At 40.5% G+C, this 12977-nt stretch overlaps 1 protein-coding gene across 1 annotated transcript in view; it reads right to left on the bottom strand.

Annotated features, from left to right (window-relative positions):
- Positions 1-532: 532 nt before the first annotated feature.
- Positions 533-12977, bottom strand: part of LOC141433535 (uncharacterized) — a 32052-nt gene continuing 19607 nt past the window's right edge. Inside the window, exons 5-19 of the mRNA XM_074095619.1 lie at positions 12255-12395; positions 11191-11339; positions 11129-11133; positions 9684-9862; positions 7717-7867; positions 6912-7067; positions 5883-6074; positions 5256-5525; positions 4852-4969; positions 4293-4473; positions 3181-3304; positions 2530-2694; positions 2077-2197; positions 1258-1541; positions 533-837 (exon numbers count right to left, since the gene is read on the bottom strand). Coding sequence (XP_073951720.1) covers positions 583-837; positions 1258-1541; positions 2077-2197; positions 2530-2694; positions 3181-3304; positions 4293-4473; positions 4852-4969; positions 5256-5525; positions 5883-6074; positions 6912-7067; positions 7717-7867; positions 9684-9862; positions 11129-11133; positions 11191-11339; positions 12255-12395 — 2491 coding nt within the window. The 3' untranslated portion in view covers positions 533-582. The remainder of the gene's footprint in view (positions 838-1257; positions 1542-2076; positions 2198-2529; positions 2695-3180; positions 3305-4292; positions 4474-4851; positions 4970-5255; positions 5526-5882; positions 6075-6911; positions 7068-7716; positions 7868-9683; positions 9863-11128; positions 11134-11190; positions 11340-12254; positions 12396-12977) is intronic.

Raw genomic sequence — 12977 nt, forward strand, 5'->3', positions numbered from 1 at the left:
AAATCGTTACTTTCACTCAATTTTCTAACTTCATTCAAATGATTCAAATGTTGGACATACTTCATGGACTAGCCAGAGTTTGTCCTTGCATTGAATCAGTTTTATCCAAAACTTTCATTACCTGCAATTACACTTTTACACTTTTTCACTATATTTAGCATCAAATTATATGGAAAATATTAATCTTCCAGTACAATGTGATGTTTTCCCATTTCATTCTGACTTAATGATAGGATTCCCTATTGATTTGCGTACAACTTCACGGTTGCATTGTCGGGTACAGTATTGGTATTGGAGCCAATTCATTGGCCAGCATGAATAAATAATTGGCCAAATATGGCTGGAATATTATGAAATTTCATTGCATTTCATGTAATCACACAAACATCAGGACAATAATACTAATTTGGCTTTAGGTACTTATTAGAGATGCCAAACCTGAATATAAATGGCATCAACCCATAGAATTCGATCCTGAGAATCAACACTCCTCCCTGATTGGTTGTCAAACCAAACGTCATCGCGTACAATATAATTACGACCAATGGAAAGCTCGGTTATTGCTGCAGCAGAAAACAATTATCAAGGCGTATTGACAGTGACTTTGTGTCCCTTCATACTATGCCTTTCCTTTCTCCTGACATACTTAGTACAGTCACAGACAAAAGCTAAGATAGCTATAAAAGCGAACACAGCGTAGAATATTGCTAGCGCTACGAGGAAGCTTTCTTCAGTCCATTCCCAGGTTTTGTCGCCGCGAAGGTACTCAAAGTTGGATAAGACTTGCGTGCCGTTGGGCGGAGGACAAGGTGATTGTACTATGATGTCCTGATATCTCTGGAATAAAGAAATATTTTTGGATGAGTTCAAGTTGTCAAGAGTTCCATTGCCCGTCAGCGGGCCAAAAAAAAAAACTTCTAGTTACGGCATAGACTAAATACAGATAAAGGCAATGAATGTATGATGCTACTGGCATTATGTAATGCTACTGGCTTTTGCTTACTTAATGGACTCTTTATCTGTGGCGATCGAGGGGAACTGGTCACGTGGAAGGACCACCCCCCCTCCAAATCAAAGGTACTTTTATCAAAGTTTAAAGATAGAGGATCTACGGAAACACCTGTTACCAGACCACCCTTTCCAAAATCTGCCCACGTTTGCCCCTTCCTAAATCTTTCTCAGTGTGCTTACGGCGCAGCAGCCCCAAAATGTTAAACCATTTTTAAAAGGAATATAAATTTTTCACATGAAACATACCTGTTTATTAGTACACCTCATCTCTTTACTAATGCTAGTTTTCAAAGCGGTCTCGCTCATTTCCTTCTGAAGTATCTCAGGCAGCGTCCAGCGCGATGGCGAGACGTATTCCAACCACCTCCAGTACTGCGGCAAGTCTTGCTGATGCAGCATGGCCCCGTTGACCAGGGTACTTAGTAGGAGGCAGAAGCCACCGATGATAGCAGCTGTTTTCTCCATTGGCACCAGGAACACGACCGCTCGGAAGAGCATTTGGATCGCTATTAGATAGAGCGCTGTGTAGCCTGAAAGTTTAGAAAATACCTTTCTTAATCTAAGGCTTTTCAGCGTAGATGAGAGGCAGTATTGTGTCAAGCTACCTACTTAGGTAATTTTATCTCTAATCTTAGTTGTACCCAAAATTATTCTTACTTCTCCATCCATTCCATTGTAAAGGTTGCCTGGAAGAGGTCGCTCTGAAGAGATAAGGCCGCCTATTGCATACCTCAGAAAGACTCTGTGTATATATATATATACCTGTTTTCTGTACAGCTTGCTATGTGTTGGTGTCCAATAAAGAGATATTGTATTGCATTCTATTGTAAGTACCCACAGATCGAGCTATTAACAACCTTATAAGATGCGTGCAGCAACAAGACACCCCATGATGCCCAATGATTAGGTACAATAGAGTTTTTACAAGGAAATCGTTTTGACAACAATCTGAGAAAGAGCCGTGATGTTAATGCATCGAAGAAACGGTTTCTCGTCACCTAATATTAACTTTAAGTGTGAGCAAGAATTTACTTCAACTGTCACTTGTCTAGTTGTGTTGCTTACCTAGATATATGTAGAATCCATCGAAGGAGCCTGGCGTCTGCGCATATAATCCGCTCATAGCGTAGCTCGGGACCAAGTACGCCAACCACGTCAGAACAGCCGACCATAACTCCAGAAATTGCTGTAAAAATATTGAGATAACATTTTCTAATAAATCTGGGAAACATTTCGATATATCTGCATTCTCAGTTTTCCCAGTCTAATAACTTTGGTACATTCTAAGACAACTTCAATAAATATCCGCAAATAAAGCCAATAAAGTTGGTTAAAAAGTGACGTCATTAATGTCAAACTTGTCAAAGGGACCTCATGCTAAGTACTAGCGCCAACTAGCTTGCTATAAAAACCCTTATTAAGAAAGTTCGATAGCGCGATGTTGAATCTAGCATCCTCTATTTACTATTTGAAGACTAGGTAGGGCTAGGGTTGCTACAAAATATTCTATTCACTTACATCGTAAAGCATGAAAACGGCCCTCGAGTACAATGGAACAGCAACATCGCGCTCAACATGCCGCCTCATGGAGCTCGCTTCTCGCACGCTCAGCCAAAGCAGCAGCGGACACATCGCCAAGCACATCACAGAGTAATGGAAGCCAATGCGATCGTTTTGAGTTAGCTGGGGACAAATAAAGTCGTCTACGTAAACCGCAAGAAAAATTTACTCAGTTGGCTCAGGGCCTCTTTTACCGTTCTCTGTTCAATTCCTGTTATTTTATGTGTAATTTCGTTTCAGTAAAATCGAACAAAACAAACAGAGATGGTATGATTGATATCCGTATCATGAATTAACAGAACTTAAGTGTATCAAAGATTAAACCAACGAGATGAACGAATGACCTGGTTAAAGTCGCGGGTTCACGGTGGATGCCAGCAGCTTCCAACTGAGGCAACTGGAGGTCTATGGGGGAGGCCTATGTCCAACAGTGGACGTCCTATGGCTGATATGATGATGGTGATGATCAAAGATTAGTGAAATAAGCCCTTAGTCTTGACGCGTAAAGTATCAAATTTAAACTTATCAGGGATCTTTCTATACAGAATATTGATACAGAGTTTAATGTCTATGTGAGCTGGAAATCTTTAAAGCTCAAGATTAGCTTACCTTAGCGTCAGTGGTCGGTAGGTCCCAGAATATGGTTCCGGTAATGAGAGACATAATGGCTGCGATAAGTACTCTCGTCACGACGTTGGACAGCATCGTCATTTGTGTGAACACCAGACTTTTTCTGAAACAGGCAGGGGGTTTGAATAATCAATTATTTAACTCAATTTTTATTAAACGTAAAGCCGAGTTTAGACTTGCAAGAAAAATCGTGCAAGTTGCATTACATTGCGAGGCCGTAAAGAAAACGAGTTTGTAGTGGGCAATCGAGCGCCGCAATGTAATGCAACTTGCACGATTTTTTCTTGCAAGTCTAAACTCGGCTTAATGATGTCGGGCATTGTACGTTGTTGTACCTACTGTTAAGGTTCCCCAGAACTAACAAAAGATGTCGCTATTAAGCAATCAAATTAAGATTGGTTTTTGGAGTCTTTTTAATTTTTTATTTCAACTCCAAATTTTGTTACTTATCCTTTTTTTAACCCCCGACGCAAAAAGAGGAGGGTTTATAAGTTTGACCGCTATGTGTCTGTCTGTGGCACCGTAGCGCTTAAACGTTGAATGCGGTTTTCTTTATTACTTATCTCTTGTCCGGGTGAGCGGTTAGTTCTGATGGGGTGCTGAAAGTTTCTCGATGAGGGCTAAAGCATAGATGTCGCTAGTGTCGCTGCTAAATAAAAACAAACAAGCTGAGATATGTGGTGCATAGGAGAAATTTGTGTCTGTACTCCTGTCCAGTGGTGGTGTAGCGGTATAGCACGCAGCACGGAATGCTGGGGACCTGGGTTCAATTCCCAGCGCAGGTCTCTTTTTCTGGTTTTTCTGTGCATCTATGTTTCAGTTTGTATTTTCGATGTCTAGAAAATTGACAGATTCTATTGAAATCTAATATAAGTGAAAGTGACATTACTTTTGTTCAATCCATTCGTGCCAGCTCTTGTGAATCGACACGAGCCCGTATTGTCTAACTCGCTGACGTTCGCGATCGCATTCACCATCTCTTTCTACCCTCGTCTTATACCGTGTGATAGAAAGAAGTGGTGAAAACGATTGTGATTCTAAGTATGTCACACAATGAGGCCTCTGTACTGTTGACCCTTTCTCAAACTTACTCGACTAAAGCAAAGGCCTGAACAAAGACATTGGGTCTTGCGATGGGTACAGGCAGCGGAACCGGTGGTGGAGGCTCCGGTGGGGATTGCGCGCCCGCAAACACGCTCGCTAGGGCTTCGATGCGGCCCGAGGACTCCAGCATGGCTGCTGCAGACAGGTCGTCCAGGGTTACCAGGTCCACTGGAAAAGGGGGGGTCAGGTTAATAACAATCTCAGTGATTCCATCTGAAGTATAGCGGAATCTGATCATTCAAAAATTGGTCCTTTTGTGCCAGTGCCTGCCTAGACTAGTGTTAAAACAAAATTGACCTTTTGCATTCCGGCTTCACTTGTACAGAGAAAAGATGAACATGAATATAGTTTACTTGGGGTTCTAAGAACATGAATTTTTTTGTACATCATCTCGGCCCATATACGTCCCACTGCAGGGAGTCCTCTCAGAATGAGGGGACTGAGTCGTTGTTGCCACGCGAACCCATGTTGTACATAAACACTTAAATTTAAACGTTAGTATGTTGTGTCTATGCCTTAAGGATTGTCGGTTTTTTTATTACTTACAGTAATAATCGGAAGGGTTCTTGAAAGCAGGACAGGGATAGTCGATAGAGGCGAAATATGGCAACATGTCTCTTCTGTACCCGCTGAACATTGTTCTGCCAGCAGATATTAACACCACCTGGAAAAAAGTAAGCCGGTTGAAAGGACCATTAAAGACCTCTTGATTGAGTTTAGTAAGCTTTTCTAGCCTAATTGGAGGGTAGGTAGGTATCAAGACATTCTTAACTACCCAGCTAAGCACATGGGTGATTGTAGCGTAAAGTTTAAAAAAACCTACTAGTACGTCATAATAAGGAACCATATCACAATCAAAACGCTTTATAGTTGCGAGAGTGTTAACATATAGAAGTTTTAAGCAGGATCTAAGCAGTTGTGAAATTATTTTATTTACTTTTCAAACTCACCTTGGTTAGCATAGCGAAGATCTCATAAGTCGGCGGATGCAGCGACATAATAACAACGCGTCCGGTACTAGCCCAGTTTCTCAAATACTCGACCAAGAAGAACGTGTCAAAGATGTCCATCTCCTTAGTTGGTTGGTCTAATATGAGTACAGCGGTGTCCAGTAGCAATTGACATGCTACGTTGAGTCTTCGGATCTCGGAGCGCGTTAGTCGAGCCACGTTAGTATCTCGAACTTGCTCCAAGCCTAGCTCTTCTATTAGAAGATTTATCTGGAATATAATATTGCTGTTGAGTTTGTTGCGAAGTAAGATTTTTAGTTAAGGTAAGCTTTGCTAATTTATTTCGTCAGGCGTCTATTCAAACATACTTTAAGGGTGACTGGCAGGGGGTTGCAACCCTACAAAGTGTCTGGCAATGAAGGAAGTGATTTATAATATCATTCTGAACAAAATATATAAAAACTAAGTTTTATAGTATAACGAATTTAAGGTGAAATTTAATGATTTTGATATCCGTTCCGATCCGATCGTTCTAACCTGTCAAATCAGCCTTTATACTATAACGAAGGTATGGATGTCATAGGCTCTTGGCCCAATAAACATTAAGTTTACTCAGCCTTGACTCACCCGATCTCTATCATCCATCTTGACCTGATGCTGGTTCTGGCGCGGCCTCCGCAGTGCTGCGTGGAAACGCAACGTGTGCTCCACCGTCATGGACGGACAGAGAGACGTGTCCTTACGAACGTACGCTGCCACCTTGCGGAGTGTGGAGGAGGCCACCGGCTGGCCGTTGAGTACTATGTCGCCTGATAGTTTCTGCAACAAAAAGTCCACCTTCATTAGTTTTGCCACGAAAAATAAATATCACGGGACACTTGACACTAATTGACCTAGTCCTAAACTAAGCAAAGCTTGTACTATGGATACAGGCAACGAATTAACATACTTATACAGATAAATACACTTAAATACATATTAAACACTCAAGATTATTCATACAAATATCTGCCCCGGCCGGGAATCTAACCCGGGACCGCAACCTTCGCAGTCAGGTTCTCTAAGCATTTGGCCATTCGATCCATTAAAGTTAAATTTATTTGACGAATAAATGTGATGTGGTCTCTGTTTGTTTTGTTCGAATAGAAGGAGACGGCAACACATTTATCCGTCAACAGCTCTTTAGACTCCTAGACTTGTTGAGACTGTGAGAATTAAGAGTTCAACTTATTTTAATCAATCAAAACAACACGTTTCTTATACGGGATTGTTCTTACTACGGCCAAATTTCTTATGTATCTATCTATACCTACTTCTATACTTCGCACCTTTAAAATTAAACTGAAACAATTCGAAATATGCACATTTCCAAAATAAACTTTAAATAAAACACAATCTGGTTGAATTTAAAAATGAGAAAATTTCGAATTACATATTCCAGTATAATTTTAAAGGTGCGACTTATTACTGTTCTAAAGATACAGCCTAATGCCGAGGGGCAGAAGACCAGCGGTCGGATAAGCCAGAGCTATAGGGCTTCTTCTGGATCCTTTGAAGAAGAACCCAATCTTATTTTGACAAACTATATACATAGAATCTATATACATGGAATCTCCAAAAACTGTGTTACGAGGCAAGATGCCAGACAAAAGGTACCTTTCTAACACCAGCCAACACGTCCAAGAGTCCCGTAGCCTCTTGCTGCGCTGTGGCCAGTACAGCCAGTATCTCTCCAGACTTCACCTCGAAACTGAGTCCAGACACCAGCAGAGCAGACTTGTTCTCCGGGGACGTGATCTCCAAACTATTAACCTGAAATTATATGGATCACTTAATTTCCGTTGCATTCTTCCCGCTTGACGGGCAATATTTCGCCCACCTAGATTGAAAGGGTATCAAATCAAATCCATCATCATATCCCCCGTAGGACGTCCACTGTTGGACGTAGGACTCCCAGATAAATAAATTGAGACGCCTGTGTGGCCCGCATGCCAGGCACACAGGCCTGAAATCATTTGTACCACAACTGTCTTCATGCAGTACACAAACCACACAAAACTATCACCACCACCACACTAACATCTGGTAACATGGTGAACGGCTGTGTTACTCTGAGGATGAAATCGAGTTTGAAAAGCATCAGTGTAGTATGGTGGTGGTGATATTTGGGTTTGTGTGACTTGTGTTTATTCTTACAGTGTGGAGGTGGAGGACCTGGATGAACACACATTTGTAGCATAGACCTAGCTATCGTAATAAGTCACGAGTGAGCAAACGTTTGTGGAACTCCGCAAAGTAGCGCCTGATTCAATAAACAGAATTGGCCTCAATATTCAAACCCACCAACTGCCCCACGTCGCCCCCAACCAATCCATCCGAAGAAATCCGAAGACATCCGAAGACGTTAAGCCAATAGTGCCGTGTAAATCCTGCTAATAAAAACAAAATAATATTAACTTACATAATAGTTAGGATAAATATAAGCAGAGTGCGCGTAGCCATCCAAATGGTCTCCCGGCCGAAGAGTGGAGTGCTTCCGGGACTGAGCTATGGACATGTGACTACCGGCCTTGGACATACGGCCTCCGAGGTGAGATGAGGGCATCAGGTAGCTGAAACAAAGTTTACTTATGGTAAAGATTTGTCATTGAAAAAAATGCATAAATTGGTTTTAGTCGTCCTCTGTCCGGACGGAGCGTTTTGCGCCCGAGGGCACTCGCGCGTTCCTGAGGTACTAGAGCTTCAATCGCGAGAGCATCTGGACGGGGTGTGTGTAGCTCTAGTATCCGGCTCGAAGGACCATGAAGAAATCACTTATTATAGGATTCTAACTGTGGTTTTTATAAATTGAATAAAAACCTGCGTGTATTGTCGGAATCCAAGAAAGGGTTGCCACGTACAAAAAAATATAAAATAAACATTAATGTTGCAATCCTTAAAATAGATTCCAACACCTCGGGAACGCGCGAGTGTACTCGCGAGGCCTCGCGCGCAAAACGCTCCGTCTGGACAGGCTCTAAGGTTAGGTTAGGACAAAGATTTCAATCCTGACCTGGTCTTTACTACCGTCTTCAAATCTAGGTTAAAAAGGCCTAGGCCACATATTTGCATACATTTAGGCGTGATTTTGCATAGCCAATTGCTCATAGAAAAAAGGAATAATGAATGGAAGAAAACGATGATAAATCAGCGGCTCTTATGGTATATAAAATTATCGTATGTATTCCACTGTCAACATTTTGATTCACATCTCGAACGGCTGAACGCGTTGAAGTCTTTACTATGGGAAAATCAACGCCTCTAGTCTCCTCTAGTATCTGGTGAAATATTAGCAATAAATTATTCCCAAAGTGTTTGACATTTAAAAGCAAAAGGGTCTTAGGTGAACGCGTCAGAAGAAATTTTAAGCAGCAAAGTTGGCAGTTGATTGTGATTCATTTACATACGAATGTATCTTAAACCATACGCGAACCAAATTTTATTCGAAAATACTAACTGAGACATGGATGCACAGAAAAACCAGAAAAAGAGAACAGCGCTGGGAATCGAACCCAGGTCCTCAGCATTCCGTGCTGCGTGCCATACCCCTACACTACACTACCACTGGACAGGAGTACAGACACGAATTTCTCCTATGCACAAGATATCTCAGGTTGCTTTTTTCTACTACGCTACTTCGATATGATTTTACGGGATGACCGTAAAAGTAACAAATTTGGAGTTGAAATAAAAAATACAAAAATACTCCAAATAACCAACCAAATTTTAGTGTTATAAAAACATAAGTCAAACCTAGTGCCTCATTTCCTAAAAAATAGAAACAATAGCGGTACAATGAGTGAATTCATGATTATCACACTGACAAAGTTCTGTAGCGAATTACGCAATTCATGTTGTATTGTTTTTTCGTATGCAATCTGATCTGTTGTATTTTACAATATTATCCACTTTTGTATTCTGGAATCAACAAAAAAATCCAGTCAAAACAAACGCACGTTCAGTCGCCATTATTTATAAACATTAGAGCTGCCAACGTACGAAACGCCATTATCGATTGTGTCAATATAGTGCAAAAATGGAACTTCGTATAGATCTTGCCGTCCCACTGACGCTAATATTATTTAATACGAGAGTGAGAGGGACGGACCGATACGAACTTCGATTTTTGAATGTCGTAGTAGCCCCTCAGTCTTCCGTTCGTTACGTTACATACAAAATCTTTTTGACGCACTGGATATGTAGATTGGGCTGTCATGTTCTGTCTTGATCTTTACTTATAACAGTCATAAACACACGATACTACTTTTCCAGTAGCTAAGATGTATCGTTGAACATGGTCCTTCGAACCGGATATAAACATCGATTACTGCTAAATCACCCTACTGCCCATGTATATAATGACGAATAAATACAAATGACCGGACTGACCTTTGATGATCGTTGTCGGGAACGTAGTCAGCGACGCTGTTCCGCCGCTGGCTGTACACGGAGCGTTGTGGGCGCGCGTCGATGCCCAACAAGTTGGCTTCGCTGACTGACTTGTGCCGCGAGCTGGTCCAGCGAGGCTCGCGGAGCCCCGCTTGCTGCATGGCTACTAAAGGGACTCCCTGGCCGTGGGGCTGCAAGTGAAGGAGTTAAAATAAGTCCAAATAGGCAAAGTTAAGTCGATTAATTCTAACTTGGGGCTTTGTAAAGCTTGTTTCAAACAATCTTGTAAACTTAATGTGGTCAGCTGACATTGACACCGACTAGTCAATGCCTCTAGGGATGCGAATACTCTTTGGAGAATAATTATTTTTAAATTTATTCCTATCTTATTGTTCAAGTATTTATTCTTTGTTATAATAAAATATGTTCATTCTTATGAAAGGATAGTAGTGTAATGTAAATACAAGTTTATTTATATAACCAGGGTCTACGAGTATATTTAAGACAAGTGTGTATGTTTATTTATTTATTACGTTTCAAAAGGGTAAATGGACGGACGGACGGACAGGCATAGCAAAACTATAACTGTTCCTCGTAGGATTACGAAACCCAAGAACACTAGTGTGTTTTCACTGAAATTGACAGGTTATTGGGTACAGTCGAACAAATTTAATCATGGCCCAGGTTGGAACCCTTTAATAATCAATTTCACCATGATTTCCTTGACAAGAGTATGAGATGTCAACATTGTCAACATGACATTAGTAGCAATTAAACAATAAATTAAAAAACAAACAAAAAACCCGACTGCCTTAAAAAATACTAAAAAGAAGACAACAAGCCTTAGTGGGCTAGAACTTTGTTAAGTAGCTAACTTTAAAGTTCAACAGTCGGGACCCATTAGGTAAGAATTTTTGAGCGTCACGATTTAAATAGGTCCCGACTGTTGAACTTTAAGTTAGCTACTTAACAAAGTTTTAGCCCACAAGGCTTGTTTTCTTCTTTTTAGTATTTTTTAAGGCACTCGGGTTTTTTGATTTTTTTAATTTATTGTTTTATTTCACACTTTTATGTGAAAATGGTATATTAAGACGGTTATAACCCATATATTTTTAGAATAGGCTAATTATTCGCTTTAATTTGATACCCCACTTAATAGGTTTGAATAAAAAACATTTTTTGAAACTTACAGTTTGGCACCAAAAATCCACCATTTTGATTTTTAAGAATTAAATGTACCCAGTGTCACTCGCTTCATTAAGACGAATCCAATGACGTATCATTTATCAAAATCGGTTAAGCCGTTGAGTAGTTACGAGAGGACATAGGAATAGACATACATACATACTTACATACACATACATACTACGCGTCAAACACATAACCCTCCTTCTTCGCAGTTGGGTAAAAAGGTTCCACCTTGGGTCATGTTCAATTTGTTCGACTGTATCTGCAAATTAGAATACACGTCAAAAGTGTATTTTTGTCAGTCTTTGTGTTTCTTCACTTACTTGTAATGATGGATGTATGTTTTGCATTCTGAAGTCAGGGTCAGATCTGTACTTGCGACTGTACTTGTAGTTTGTTGAGGTCTCGTTGTCAGAACTATCGTACCCCGACGAGGTCTCGCGCACGCCCCGGCTTTGTCTGTGTATCCTGGAATAATTAATTATTTTTCATCACACTTGCTCGTCAATGATGTTATTCCATACCTGTATAGGTACTTAAGGACAATGGTCTCAATTGTTCCCGGGAGAGTTATGGATTTACGTATAGTTTTTTTTTCTTCAGGGAGTTATGACTTCAAGCATCATGAAGCTTCGTCATTTTTATATTTTAAATTTATATTAAATTGTTTTGCAATAATTTCAGTATTTTTTTAGCATGTTGAAATAATTAGCTTAGCATTATTCTATGGTTTTTTGCCTCGCAATGTGTTGAAAATCGTTGTATGTATCACATTCTAATAAACTCTCGTTAGTAATCCCCTTGTTACGCCCCTTAATGCACAATGTACCATAGATTGTGTTAATTAGGTACTATTCAATGTAATGTTAATAAGCTCCAGGGAGTTAAGGACGTGCAGCCGGTTTTTTTAGCCGGTGAGAGACCGGCATTGTCTGGGCCCTCCCTTCTCAGTCGTCCATACATCTCCTACTCGTATAAAGCACGTCTTATAAAATTAAAAAAAAAAAACATTTTTAATGGACTATAACCGAGTTGTAGTCTCATACATGTACAAGTAAAAAGTAAAAGAGTGGCCAGCACGAATTTTGACAGTGACCCTACTAATAAAATTACGAAGTGCCAAACAGATATTTTGAGAACATTGTGTTTTTTTTTTAGGTTTAATCGTCGTAAGGATCCCCTGGAGCTTATTACGGGGAGGAGAGGGTTAGAAGAATGATAAAAAAATATTTTGGTTCCATCAGTACCACCATCTGACAGTAATAAGACTAAAACACGAAAACTAACAATAAAAACTAAATTTACGTGGTGACACGACAGGACACCAAAAGAAAGAGCCAGTTCCTTCTGAAGGAAGGAAGGGTTTCAGGACATCGCGTTTACCTGGGTGTTGGTTTCATGCCACTGCCGATGGATGTCTTGGGCTTAGGCGTCCCCGAGCGCTGCGAGCCGTTGTGGTTCGGCGGGAACACCCGAGGGAGGCCGAATTTGAGATACGTGTACATATTCGAACCAAGCGCCGATCTGAAAAAAAAAGTGTTTTTAATGCATGTTTTTGTGTTTTTTTTTACTGATTTTACTTTTTGCTGGCTGTACTTGCATTGTCGTCTAAACTACATATCCGTTTTGTTTCAAGTGGAAACCACCAGATTTCACCATCTGATTTATTGTATTGTGACCAACTTACATAAGTACCTACGCCAAATTTCCGCTCAATCGGATAACAGGAAGTGGTTTAAAAATGGTTTGTAAATGACGCCAACTTATATAAATACAACATTGCAAGTAAAATAAAAGCATTTATAATGAAGACTATGATAAATCTAGTCTGTGAGAAATTCCTGTTCCCAATCCATACTGGGATCGGTTGGGAATTACTAAGAACCTGGCTACATGGCGCGACTGGCAGAGCGACGTGCATTTTCTCTATTCATTGCGTGTGTTTCGAGGTAACCACTGTATGGCGAGCATCTCGGCCGCGCAATGGACACGAATAGTGGATACGTGACCGTACGGTCATGGTCGGGAATGCCTGTGGCCAGTCGTTGGATATACCTTTAAACAGACTGAAGGTTGTGTGCTTTTCTCAATCAGAATTAACTTGAT

The sequence above is a fragment of the Choristoneura fumiferana genome, chromosome 12, assembly GCF_025370935.1.
Source record: "Choristoneura fumiferana chromosome 12, NRCan_CFum_1, whole genome shotgun sequence".
Taxonomy (NCBI): Eukaryota; Metazoa; Arthropoda; class Insecta; order Lepidoptera; family Tortricidae; genus Choristoneura; species Choristoneura fumiferana.